Source organism: Artemia sp. Qi Xiang Cuo, chromosome 4 (genome assembly GCF_049724085.1).
Source record: "Artemia sp. Qi Xiang Cuo chromosome 4, ASM4972408v1, whole genome shotgun sequence".
Taxonomy (NCBI): Eukaryota; Metazoa; Arthropoda; class Branchiopoda; order Anostraca; family Artemiidae; genus Artemia; species Artemia sp. Qi Xiang Cuo.
The window spans coordinates 75,320,300-75,334,976 of NC_142797.1; the positions used below are offsets into that span (position 1 = coordinate 75,320,300).

Consider the following 14,677-nt stretch of genomic DNA (forward strand, 5'->3'; position numbering starts at 1 on the left):
TTATCTGTTTCTTTAGTAATCTTGTTTATGATTTTCTTTCATGTAATGAGAAATAAAACACAAAGTTTGAAATAAGGATTAGTTATAACAAAGGACGAATTATGTTCTGTTCATTTAGAAGGCATGGGAGGAGTCAGCCCAACTCATCCTAGTTTTTGATTGTTTTGAGTTTGACTTGATTATTCATTAAAATTATTTTTCCGCTTTAGTACAGGCAAGCTCGAGTTTGAACCCAAACAAATTGCAGCAGAAATGATTTTTACACCATGATATAGAGAAAAAAAGCTGAACCATATATCCAAAGTTGCTCATTCTAGGTCGACGCAAAACTAGCTTTTTTTGCGTATCGTGTCAGTTTTCTCCCTTTCCTAACATAAAAGTCAAGTTCCAGTAATTGTTCATTTTTCTTGAACTGAATTATTATTTCGATGTAAAAAGACGAGATGAGTACAAAAATAAAGTCAAATTTGATTTACGGTATATGAAAAAGGTTTCATAATCATTAATATGAGGTTTTTACGCTTCCCGCAATTGTGACCCCCCCCCCCCTTTTTACCAGCCTATCTTTTGCGGGCTAAATTGTTGGTTTTGAGATCTAATAATTAATTAGCCTGAAAAATAATGATTGTAAGATGATTATAAGAACATCAAAAATATTTGAAAAGAGTCATCTATGAAACTATTTTTCAGCAGTTGACATTTAAAATCCCTCTTAGAATAAACTATTATCAACACGCTGGCTACTCTTCACGAATGGTAAAATTATCGAATCAACTTCATGAACATTTGAAAGACAGAATCAAACTCTGACTAGTATTCACAACTTATTCTTTTGATTCAGATATCTAAGCTTCGACGTTCTCCTCATCGTTATAGCTTTCGATTTTTGGAGAGTTAGAACATGCTGTCCCTTTGCAAGTTCTACATGCTTTAGTGCAAAGCTAAGCCGTTTTTAAAGCCGCTACATCTCGTTGAGCTACATTCCAGTTGACAGGAGCACTTCATGATTTTCAGAAGCAGACAAGGGGCCGGTGGGACGTCAGTAGTCAATAAATAGAAGAAGTAATCTTTATTTTTCCAACCCAATTCCTCGGCTTTAAGTTCAGAATCAGCATCTCCACTCCATGCTTGAACTTGGTAGAATCCCCTATAACTGTGGAATTTAGCCACTTCAGAAGTTGGTGGTAAATGTTTTCAGGGGACAAAAGTGCTAGCAGTAATCATCTTCTTTTTTAAAAACTTCCCCATGGATTTCATTCAGATTTCCCCTTTTTGATCAGCCATATACCATCAGCGTAGCTCCTTCTCCAGCAACCCTTACTTCCTCCGTCGAAGCTGACTTCAGCATGAAAACTGCAGCTGATATACGAAAATCGGCATCTACTATTAGTTTCTTCAGAGCAAGGCTTTTTTTCACACTGTGGATCCGCGAAGTAGAGTCACAGCCTAAGGTGGCGTGAGCAAAAAGAGTCAGATGGCATATCTCTTGGCCCAGTTTCTCTTTCAATTTGTGAATATCCCATATTTGGGCAGTTTTGTTCAACTTTGGCTCGGGCGCAAAGAATAGTTTCTTGCTTGATAGGTCACCATGATAATACAATAGAACCGAAAAATTGGTGTCATCTCCAATGACGGCAGTGTAGTAATACCGGAAGGAATAAACAGCAGCTGGCACAATTCGGACATCTGCATCAAATGGTGCCTGGACTACGACGAAACCCTTTGATCGGAGATAAAAAGCCAAGACGCAGATAAACCTGGCCTCGTTTTTCTTGCAGGACAAGAACTCATCCTTTTTACCTTCAGCTGCATATCTGTTGTGAAGAAGATCTCACGGCCGATTATTCTATTTCTCTTCGACTGGGCCATACCCTTTATGGTAGCTCTGCCATCGTAGGCGTTAAACATAATAGTGGCAGATGGATACTTTTAGGTCATGTAAGTAGCATAAAGGTCAAGGATTTCAGAATATCGTTCGTTTTCAGCCCATGGAATTCTGTGCAGAAGAGCTCCACCATCGATGATAAATCGAATGTCTTTGGGAAGGCGAGTAGAGAGCTCCTCAAGATTCCAAGCCTGTGCTACAGCCTTGGCAAACTCTGGCTTGTTTGGAGACCGGAGCGAGCAAGAACTATCAAAAAGTGATTCCGGTTAGGAACATAGTTCGTGTTGAAAGTACTCAGATTCCGTTAGATTTATCCTCTTTGCTAGCGTGATCTCTACCTGTCTACCTGGATTCTGCTTTGCAGTAATTTGAAGTGCCTGTTGTTTTTGTCGAAACACAAAATCAGCGACCAGATTTTCAGACATAGAGTCAATTTGTAGGCTGTCAGACCGTTGGTCATACTTCTTAGTTGAAGATCCCGTTTAATGGTGATCCTTTCTCTAGGTAATCGAAAATGATCTGGGTGTCTTAACAGTTTATTAGCTGCCTTAGTTCGGACGTTTGCTTGTGTTGTTCACTAGTTCCATAAAAAACTTGAGACATACCCTCCATCAGAAGATTTAGTGCAGAGCCGACTGGTCGAGACGGGACCCATAAGGACCTTTGAACCTCTGTCATACCACTTCCATCGGTAAGGCCACTGGCCATTTTGAAACAAAGCATGAGCCCCCTGCTCAATGAAGAGACCCTTGGAGAGCCCAATCCAGAATCAATCAGAATGTCTGATCACACACATCCCATTCTGGAAGGTTTAATAAACGGCAGGATGGGTTTCTTGGAGCTTGACCATTCACCGGAGGTACAGCTGATAGGATTTTGTGAAATTGTTGTGCCCAGATGCCACCAGATAAGGCAACATGTCAGAGGTGGATTTTAAGTGGAGATCCCATGACCCAGATCGTTCGGCTCTTAAGAAATTTTTCAGTACGGATACCATATCGGAGTATTGGAACCACAGTTTCGAGGTTCTGTACTAAAGCAGTTTCAGTCTCTTCCTATCGATGAATCCCTTTTTTTCCAGGGAAGGGTTTCCTTCTTTATCTGCAACAGCCGCCTTCTTGTCCATAAGCCTTTTTTACAGGTTTCTAAGTTCCAATATTTCTTCAGGCTGCAGAATTGATTCAGAAACACTTGAACTTTCTTCGAAAAAGACCTCGGAAAGCAGAATAGTATATAGCACAGGGTCAGCCAGAAGTTGGGCACGCATTGCCCTGGTGATTGCTTTCCCGCTGAGAAGATGGGGGACAGTGTTAGGTGCATTGAAAAGTTCAAGAACCTCTTTAAGTCCTAAGCCCTCCATGATGTAGTCAACTGATCCAAGGAAGCTCATCATGGTTTATTTGCAGTGGTTTATGACATACAACCGCAAGAAAAGACCTTCTTCCTTCTTCCTGACCTCCAACCGCAAGAAAAGACCTGCTATCCTGATGTCTTGTAGTTAATAATATGGACAGAAAAAAAAATACAGTTTTTGTGAAAAATTGGACTTTACTTTAATACGAATACTTTCGGCTCCTAAAAAAGGGTATTAGACCTAAATAAACGTAAAAACATTTGAAAAACGGCATGAAAGTTCAAATCAAATTAGCCCCCTCCCAAGTTTTTATGACCACCCTTCTGTAAGCTGTGGTGATGGGGAAAAAATACATGGAACCCAGATCAATCTTTACTTAGTGCCCCCAAGTGCGAGCACTTAATCAATCAATTATGTTGCATAAGTTAATCAATTATGTTGCATAAACCGTGAAGCAGTAATTTCGTTCGTTTTAAAATTCAACTTCGCTCTTTACTTTCATAAGAAAAACTTTGTTTTCTAAACTAATTCTTTTAGGTTATTTAGGGTTTAAGAATATTGACACCTTATAAAAAGAAACCTTATAAAAAGATTTTTTTCAACTCAGGCAAAGAAATTAAAGAAGCTAAAATGAGTTTTAGCTAAAATAGTGCTTCAAATATAGGCTTAACCCTTCATCTCTTCTTTTACTATTTATTAAATAAAAAAAACTGTTTTTTCAACTGAAAGTAAGGAGAAACATAAAAACTTAAAACGAACGAAAATTATTACGTATATGAGGAGGCTCTTCCCCTTGTCAATACCTAGCTCTTTGCGCGAAATTTTGAATTTTGTTTGAATCACAAATCCCTGAATCACAAAGGCCGTTTAATTAGAATACAAGCTCTTATGAAAGTACTAAAAAAAAAACTTTAGCGTAAAGAGAAACGTACTGACTAGGGGAAGAAACACCTCATATACGTAATAATTTCTGTTCGTTTTAAGTTATAATGTTGCTCCTTACTTTCAGTTAAAAAAATTGTTTTTTTTTAATTTAATTTCCGATCGTTTTATAAATAATGCTGGGAAATCCGGCACCTCTTCATAGAAAAATCCCTTCACCCAAGGAAACATCCTCCATAGAAAGATTCTCCTGCTTAACCTCCTCTTTCGAACTCCCCCCCCCACCACCACCGGAAAAAATACCTCCTGAAAAAGTCTGTATACTTCCCAAAAACCAATATCATAGGCAGCGCAATCGTACTGCCTAATCAAAGAACGATGTTGGCACAATGTATTTTTTTTTCTTTAGACCAGGGCACTTGGTATCGAAGGAGTTGTCGTGGAAACTTCGAAAAGGACTCATTCGATTTGAAATTCGAGTGGCTTGTGACATGTTTAATAGTCGAAAGGGATTGGAAGGCAACTAACACCACTTCCAAGCCCACCATTTCTCCAAACACATCCAATCAAAATTTTGAGATACCCATTTTATTCAACGTAATTGATTTCTAGATAGAAATTATGTTTTTGAGGAAGACACTTCCCAACAGCCCTCAGGGCTAGGGTTTTAAGTTATGCCCTGGGGGCATATAAGATTTATATAAGATAAGAATATAAGATATGTGATTGATTTAAAATGGAATTATAGCTGAGGTATATCAAGGTAAGTTGGAAAATAAAACTTTTACGATCAACAGCTTATGCTGCATAAATAATGTTTTTATTTATGCATTATTTATACTTTAATGACATTCGACCTTATTTAAGGGACAATTTTCCCCCTTCCCTTATATATTGTATAACTTCTGCTTGTTTATATTTTTATTGTTGATAGTTTTTTTTTGTATTTGACATGTCTATCCTTTTTATAGCTTTTATAATCAAAAGGATGAACGAAAAAAAGTCCAGGAACTATTCAGTCTAGTTTTTTTGGAATGATATTAAGTTTTATGGAACATCATAATTTTGATTTTAATTCTAGCTCAAGGGACTATTCCCTGATGCAACGATCCATGTTATTAATTTACGGAGGAAAGAAGAGAGCCTTTCATTTCTAGAGCAGTCACCAACAAAAACAGTAAAAGTTGAAGCTCGTTTATCTCATTCAGGGCTGTCCAAGCTAACAATAAAGCAGATTTTCAAATTTTCTTGTTCAAGCGCCTGCAAAACAGAACTGTTTTCATTAGTTTCTCCTGCTGAAAATGTTGAGATTGATACCTTGGGTAAGCAGTATTTTTTAATATTTTTAGTGTGTTTCAGCTTTGTTTTATATTAGTTCTTCCATCTAATTTTTCCATTCTGAATTCAAAATTTCTTTGTCCAGGCAAGTTAATCAAATATGGGGAATGAAGACAAAACTTAAATTTGATCCAAAAGTGGCCGGGATATTTTTTTTTTTACCTAGCCTTTGTTTATTTTGTTGGGAATTTGTAAGAAAAGTCAAGAAAGCGAAAAGTTAGAATATTCTTAGCATAAATACTTATTTCAATCCAGTAACTGTAGATTTTTCGAGAATACTCCTTTAAGAAAAAGTGAAAATTGGCTCTTCAATTTAGAAATTTTCTAGTTTTGAAGTAACTACGGCACTTAACTAAAAGTTTATGCAAGATACTCTGGAAGAGACACAGATTAAGTTTTCTTATGCAAGCATAAAATTACTGAATCTCTTGACATGGGGAATGGGATAGAATGCTGGTGAATGTACTACGCTGACTTAGTTGAGAAGCACATATTCCGTACATATTATATGTTCCAATCCTTTTTTGACTGGCAAGAGGTGGATTTTAGAAACTTAAAAAAGGATTCATATAGAAATGAATTTCTAGTTGCTTTTTTAATGATGAAAAGTTATTGGAGGGCACTAGTTAAGGGTGATATCCCTTCAGAACCAGCACATCCAAATTTTGTGAGCATTTTTTGACGAGTCATAGTTTAGGCCTTCTGAAAATTGACAATAATTTTACTAGCTATTCGGTGCCCGCTAAACGATCCGCTTCTAGTGGCCGCCCTTTGGGTGGTATTGCGATGCTTGTTAGGACCTCTTGCCGGTCGAGTATTTTCGATTCATGTGATTTTTTTCTTGCTGTCTGTGTAAAAGAGTATGTTATTGTAAACGTCTATCTAACGTATCGCAATGACCGATCGGAATTTTTATTTACTTCTGCGTGTGAGAAACTAGGGTCTTGCCTTTCAAAGATTCGCCTGTTAGGTAAGTGTTGTATTATTATAGGAGATTTTAACTGTAATTTAACTGACACCTCCTGATTGCGTACTTCTATTTTGTCTGGTATTTTTGACGATTGGCTTAGGATATTGCCGAAAGATCTTGATTACACTTACACACACCATTCAAGTCATGTATCGAACCTTGACCATGCAGTTTCTTCTATAAATCTCCAAGTGTCACCTATTCACGTCGTTACTGATTTCCAATTATCAGACCACCTTCCAATATCTGAATCTATTTATTGTTCCTCTGCTCAGCCTACTCCTACTAAACAATCACATCAGCTCCACGCCCAATTTTACTGGGATTGGGAAAATATCCAAGATGATCTTTTTGCTGCAATAGCTAATTCTGTCCTTCAGAAAATTCATACTCCATTCCTGCTGCTCATGGAAAATCCGCAAGTTGATTCAAATGAAATACGGATGTTGCTAGATATCTATCTTGCACAAATTTGCCATGCCCTGCGATGCACCGAAAAAGCCATTTTACCACTTAAACGTATGAGTTAGGGTGTCCCGAAGCACTGGTCCAGTAACCTGAGCCTAGGTGAAGCTAAGAGAAAATCCAAATTTTGGTACCATTTGTGGCTCCAGTGCGACCATCCTCGCTCTGGCTGGGTTTCTGACATTCTCTTTCTACCAAAAGAAAGTTTGCAAGAGAACTATGTATCCACATGAACCAGATAGTTGAAGAGACATCGCAGCAAGCTTCTCTGTCCCAACCTTCCTTCTGGAGAAATGTATCAAGAGATCCTCCTAGGGCCTGACTATCTGCTCAAGTTATTCGTGGTTCCAATTGGAATTCATACTTCTCTGCTGAATTCTTCCTACCAGATGCCGCCCTACAGTCCGAATATGAAGATAAGCTTGATGAAATATCTCCAGTATCTCTATTTATTGCTAAATTTTGGTTCATATATTTTTTTATCTCAATTACCTCCTTAAGAGTTTGTGGTACGCCATTAACAGTTGATATTAAGGTTGCCTCGTCAAACAGAACTAGATGGGTTGGATTTACGAAAATATGCGAAAAAATAACAATGACAACTTTGATTCGGCATTGGCTTCGCATATTTTCGTAAATCCGACCCATCTAGTTCTGTTTGACGAGGCAACCTTAATATCAACTGTTAATGGCGTACCACAAACTTTTAAGGAGGTAATTGAGATAAAAAAATATATGAACCAAAATTTAGCAATAAATAGAGATACTGGAGATATTTCATTAAGCCCAATATACGACAGTTTAATCTTGAAGTACTCAATCAATATTTTCACCCGAAAAACTTAAAACAACCTATTTTCATATCTAATGAAAACCGAAATTGTAGACCAGCTAAGACTATTGCAAGACGAAAGATCCTTGCCCAATCATCTTGGTAAATTCATTTTGATTGATTCCTGCCTGGTTTTTTATTCAGTGTCTGTTCTGTCTTTGTATAGTAAACTTCGAAAGGTTATATTCTTTTTCTTTTTTCTTTTTTGTTTAGCACTGAGGACGACTTGGCGGAGGTCCTTGTTGAAATATTTGCTTATATTTTGTCATCTTCATGGTTCGCTGGCTGACAAAATCCTCGTTTTTTCACCATTTTTGATTTTATTTTTCATTTTGTTACTTTCTCTCCTCTCTGAGTTTCGTTTGTCCAAAGAAAGGTAAACTCGCAACCCAGTGCTCGTCCTTCCGCCCTATAACAGTGGCTACTACCTTCTGTAAGCTTTTTGAACTTCTGTTCATTCACCATCTGAACGCAAAATGCAATGTTCCACCTTACCAATTTGGATTTCAGCCACGTCTCGGCTGTGACCACGCTTTTTCGGTTGTTGCAAACGCATTTATCGATGCTGATGCATCAGGTGAAACTCTGGTGTTGGCCGGACGTGGTGTTCGTAAAGCGTTCGACTCCCTCACTCAAGCCGCTATGCTACTTCATGCAGCAAAACGTGGAGTGAGCCCCTCATATATCAGAGCCCTTCGAGACATGTATTATCGTCTTAATGTTCGCCTAATACCCATTAGCTAAAGTTGGCGGCTCTCAAGTCTATGCACCAACCCCTAATATTTTTGTCAATGTTAAAAAAGGCACCCGTCAAGGTGCTGTTTCTTCCCCTTCACTCTTCAATAATGTAGTTCTTGATGCACAGTCAACTGTTCCCACATCATTCATCTTTGTCGGTCTTGATTTATCTCTCGTATGTTATGCAGACGACATTCTGACTGTGAGCCGCACTATCCAGCGCATAAGCGAGACTTTCGCAACGCTACAATCTGAGTATGCGAAACTAGGTCTTCAGTTCAATGCTGAAAAGTCCGAAGTTGTGTTCTTCAATTGGAAGCAAGCGTCACCTAGGGATATTCCTCTCGGAAATAGTAGGATTAAGCCACTAGATCATATCACCTACCTCGGTCTTCCCACTGGTTCGTCAGTAATGCACACGCGACAACTACTAATTACTCACATTGAGCGTAGAGTTGGGTTATCATATGCTTCTTTTGTAACTAATAAGTTACAGTTCAACAGCCATCTTCTCTCGAAACTTTTTAACTCTGTCACTCTACCACATTATTTGTACATTTCGCCGTTTTGGAAAATGCTCACAAATTCTGACAAGTCGAAAATTTGGTCAGTTTTCTTCCGGTTCGCAAAATATCTTTTACGTTTTCTCCCTTGGACGCGCAATTCTTATCTGATTAGAAAATTCAGCATTGCTGACCCCATTATAGCCATGGAAAAGCAAATTCGTGCTTATAATTCCCGTTTAATGAAGTTGAATCATCCCTGGTCGTCAGTATTAACCCATTAGTTAAGATGTATTTGTTTTTTCTTTTTTTAAGTGTTTGTTTTCGCGGTTAGTGGAATTAATGTCTGTTTTTTTTTTCTTTTTTTTTTTACCAATTACGGTTTGATGCAATGATGTTCATATTATTTATGTTTGTTCAGTATTTAGGAGCCTAAAAAAAAGAAAAGAAACATGTCGCGTACCTACAGAGCAGTGTATAATTATGTTTTTCTTTCTCGTTTTGTGTAATTTGTTCTAAGAGCTGATTTAGATCTTAGCTCCAGCGTTCGTCACTAAAAACCACATGTATAACTCCTAAGTTTATGTGTATTGCTTTTTTTGTTGTTTTGCTTATTGCTCCGTCTTTTCCTTTTTTGTATGACGGGTTTTCCAATAAATAATAATAATAATAATAATATACTTAATTTTGTTCGCGCTGTCTATTTAATTTTGTTCGCCCTAGTGCCCCATCCTTTCTTTTTTCATTCGTTTATAATTCGTCTGTGTTTTCCTTTTGTTGTAGACGGGTTAAAAATAAATAAAGAATTAATTAAAAATGGGGAAAGCCTTTCCTGCGTTTATAATCGCAGGAAAGGGAGTTTATAATCTTATCGGTTGCTTATTTAATTAAGTCAGCTGTAATTGCGTTAACATTGTAATTGTTGCAACTTTAAATTGAATGATGATCTAATGGGGGGGTTTCAATAAGAGAGAGTTGTTCTTTTATTTCAATGGGGTGGTTTTCAATAAACTGGTTCTTATTCTTGTACCTTAAGTTAATTCCTTGTATAGGAGTTTTTCAGTTAATTATTTAAATGGGGATTTTCAGTTAAACTCTTAGTTGACGGTTCGCGAGTGGCTTACCTGAGTGGTGGCGGAACTTCGTGTGTGGGGAGCTTAAATTAGCGGTTCAAATAGGGAGCTTGTATTAACAGCCATACTGAGTCGAAATCAGATCGAAAGGTTTCAGGTTCCCTTGAGAGCGAGTGGAGCCACAAGGACTAACTATCTTGAGAAATACTAACATAGAGAGAATAAAATAAGCAAGTAATGTATTTATTTTTACTCACATAATCGTCACAGAGCTTGGTGGTAATATCAGAAACACATTGCAGTACAAGACACTAATACAAAATTGTTGTGTGGGGCGATACAACGCGAAAGTTAATTCACTGATAAAAAGTTTTCTCAAAAGTTTATTCTAAATAGACCACAAATAAACTCACATAATACGATTCACAAGAAATTCATAGTAGACTCTCCTAGGCTAGACTGGCGCAAAATTGCTAAGTCCTAACTATCTACTCTTCCAAATTTCGCCAGAGGTTACGTTCGGGCGTTACTAACAAGTATATTTTACAGATTCTATTGGTTCCACTATATGCCCTATATTAATATTGGGTAGTGATATACCAACGGGCTACTTGGGTTTAAATAAAATTTATGACTTTTAAGATATCAATTTGGAATTTTTCAGAACAAACAAAGGTTTACATCGTAACATTTTGCTAGCAAGGTGTCACTTAGTTTCCAGAAGACTTATAATTTACTTCTGTGAAAGTTGTTAAAGGACAATACGATTTAGTTACATTGAGATACATAGTTCTAAACTTAGTTTTCAGAACAGTGCAATAGATTACACAAAAATATTTGGTATCTTGAGTGACTATTCTTTTGTATAATAAATTCTACCATCTCTTGATGTTTTGGTATTTCAAGCTCTTAAGATTTAAATTATATTGTTAGTCGCCTGTCATATAAGATTTGATCAAATTGATATGTTTTGGGTACATTGGTGACACAAAGGCGGATTTATTTATTAGATTTTCTGTGGGAAAGATACTTACAATGTATGTTTGAATTGGATAAATTTGTTTCACTATGGTAGATTGCATGCTCAAGTCTTGCTCGATCTGTAGGTTACTTGAATTTTTCAGGTTCACCTTTTGGGTGATTTTATTTTTCCTTGGGTAACTTTAATTTGAAAATTTTGATGTTTTTTGAAGATTGATCCCCTTACATATCATCCTTCCCATTCTTAACGATGTCCTCATCGTTGTGTTATGCTACTCTCTCTACACTTTCAAATTTTGATCCTTCTTTAAAAATTTAACTTGGTACTTATTACTCAAATTCACTCTGCTTTGATAAAATTTATATCTTTTTTCCATAACCCCGATCGCTCTATTAGACTGTATATGTAACAACATTACTTTAAAGTCCATCACCTACTCAATCTATTTGGCGAAGGGGCCAAAGAGTTTCTATTGAATAACACATTAGGTTATATGATTACATAATAATTACTATCTCCTCCACCTAACACTAAGATTACCTTCACCTGATATGCTAATAATTCTACATGGTTTAATTAATTAAGTTCTGCTTTTGTAATTATTTTACTACTTGACGTGTTACATGTTCGCTACTTCTAATACTAGTTTATACTTCCACCTGACACTACATTGGTGCGATAAGTATCTGACTTCAAAAGCATCTAACTATATCTAAATTTTTAACTCGCAGGTATGTATGAATTAAAAAAAATTTCAAGAAAAAGTTTGACACATTAATAGGTTTAAACTTAACGTCTGATTGCAACACAGAGCTTATGTAATTTACACTCTTTTTCATTTGTTTTATGAAAAATTTCTCTATGTTCACTAAAGTTATAAGTTAGATACATAAGATTTCACCCTTACTTTATCATTCTACGTATCTATCATACTCACGCACATTATCACTCTTACTTTAGGCTTCCATTCAATTAATTACTGGGTTGGTTAATTGTTTATGGTTTGTCTTCTTGGTGTTTCGCTTTTTGGCACTTGTTCCTTGGGATAAGTGTTTATGTTGTCCACAAGTATGACTACATGCACAAAATTGTCCGTGCGTGGTTTGTCACGTCATATACGAGGGGTTGATGTTGTAGATTCGTTGAAATGTATCCTGGGTACATAACCCTTTGAATTGATAACATGAAATGGGTATCTTGATCGCTGGACTGGGTAACTCTTCTTGGGCACTTCTATTCTCTGGAAAGTTTAATACTCGTACAATCTGTGTTTCCCGTAAATTGTTCACGTTTTAGTCCTTCTTTTGTGTTACGCCATGTAAGGGTAACTATGGTTGGAAAAGAACTCTATCTCAGGTTCTATGTTTGACGCATTGTCTTTGATTTTTAATGATACACAATCATTGAAGGCTTAGTCATTGGGATTTTGGCTAAGATAACTTGGTTTAGTCTCTTCTTTAACACTTTATTTTGGGAAAGTTTGCACGTACAGTTTATATTTCCCGCAAAATTTATAATGATTGGTTCTTCATTTCATGAAGGATAATTTGGTTTTTTGATATTTAATAATTATTGGATATGATCAAAACTTAAGCTTTTTATCATTTTCAATATTTTGTCTCTGATTTGGGGCTTAAGATGTATAATCTCTGAGGGATTGACTCCAGGGTCAGTCTTGGTTTGTCGGTAGTTTGGAATCGTGTTACCTGGTACTAGGCTTGGGTGACTTGGATTATCCTCAGGATATTGTCTTCAGGGGTTTTCTTGGTGAGTACTTGTCGGTGGTTGACGAATGATGAAAATAGATGCTAGTTGGTTATATCCGTGTTGCCAGTTGGTACACTCATAGTTAATATGCGCTGATTACTCTGCTTTCTGGAATATATATATCTGGGCAGAATCATATGTTCTCTATGATTACATAGGTTAAAACACATACAGCAATAATACACGATTTATACAACGCTATGTGGGGACTATTGTTTGAAATAATAGTCGCCATTAGTCGTACGAATAATATCAATTTAATATGGGTACAGTTAAACTCAAAGATAAAATTAATAAGAGCAATTTTCATGCTTTCACCTGCATATTGCAGCAATACTGATTACTACGAGATAAGTTAAGTAATCATAAGAAAAATGATTATGTTTACGAAAAATAATACTATATAAGATTTTCAAGATTTGGTGATTATATGTATACATGTACAAATATTCAACACTCATCTACTTTAGCATTTAATTTTCTATTATAATACTACTTGTGAGGTAGGTTACATGGTTTTTATGAGAGGTCTCAATTTACTATAAATTTTCAAATCTTTACTGTTTATGCGCGTCCATACCGCTTAAGAAATATATCTTTGCAGCTGCATGGGTTTGCACAAAAAACTTAGTAAAAATTTGGGACTGGACATGGCACGAATGAGGACCTCTATTTCCATTCGCTCGATCATGTCCTCCCTTATTTTTTGCTTAAGGGTTATCAGGGAGTTCCGGGTTTAGGTTTTGCATCTCATTTGGCTCAATGTGATCTTTCTTCGGGTCCTGTCTCCGTGGTCTCATAATTTTTCCATAAATTGGATCAACAAAATCCTCATGGTTAGGGGAATTAATGAGCTTAAGTCTCGTTAATGACTAAATATTCCTTTAGATGGAGCTGAAGACGCTCCACATCGGTTCCACGTATGTGATAATCTTCGGTCTCCTTGTGAATAGGAGAATTCATATTTCTCATGCATTATGACTATTTTGGGGGTAGTCCCCATGCTTAGGTATGATTCCCTGCTTTATGACGTCTTGGGCCACTGCGTGAACAATGAAAATTAAGATGGCATCCGTTAATCGCACCTTCCTGTCTAATTCTAAAATTAATATGTGTTAATTTATCTTGCAATGTAATCTATTCCTAATTTTTTTGATTTCATTCTTTTGGGTTTTGAATATAGAATGTATTATTACACGAACAGCTAACATCGTTAGCCAAATGGCTTCTACATATGTTGAAGGTACTAATCCTTTCTCGCATTGTATTTTATTCCCCATTTTCCTGTTACGGATCGATATTTGGGTTTATTTGCCAATCGTATTCCGAAACTATACGATTTTTCGTCATATTTTCTTAAATCGTATTTGACGTTCCACTTTTTCACGAAGACTTCTTCCCCTGATTTACTCACAATGAGAATTGCCGCTGAATATATGACATTTTCTTTTGCGTGCTTTATACATATGAACTCTAAATCGATAATTGCTTTGGCCATTGTTTGAAATGAAAGGTAGTTTCTATTGGTCTTTGTCTAGTTACTTTTTTTTCAAGATTAGTTATGATCATGGTACACTCTAGGTCGATGTTAAACTACCTTTTCACCGGTATTTCGTCATACATCGGGTACTTATTCGTTCGACATAATTCGAGTCATCTAAAGCTCCATATTAACCAATGATGAATATATATTTTGAATGGAAAACAAGGTAACTTCAGGTCGAAGTTGAACTACTTTTTAACCGGGGCCAGCTTGCACCTGGCTATTTGTGTAGTCGAACGTAATTCGATTCCCTAAAGTTACGTACTCTAGTTTAAAGAGGTTGCTCTCGATTTATAGGCTTAAAAGTATAGAGACTTTCGAGAAACTACCTTTTTTTGTCAATAT

The 14,677-nt window shown here is 36.5% G+C and overlaps 1 protein-coding gene across 1 annotated transcript in view; it reads left to right on the forward strand.

Annotated features, from left to right (window-relative positions):
* The first annotated feature begins 2,606 nt into the window (after window positions 1-2,606).
* Window positions 2,607-14,677, forward strand: part of LOC148953439 (uncharacterized) — a 135,051-nt gene continuing 122,980 nt past the window's right edge. The window contains exons 1-2 of the mRNA XM_089087961.1: window positions 2,607-2,744; window positions 5,203-5,443. Coding sequence (XP_088944087.1) covers window positions 2,607-2,744; window positions 5,203-5,443 — 379 coding nt within the window. The remainder of the gene's footprint in view (window positions 2,745-5,202; window positions 5,444-14,677) is intronic.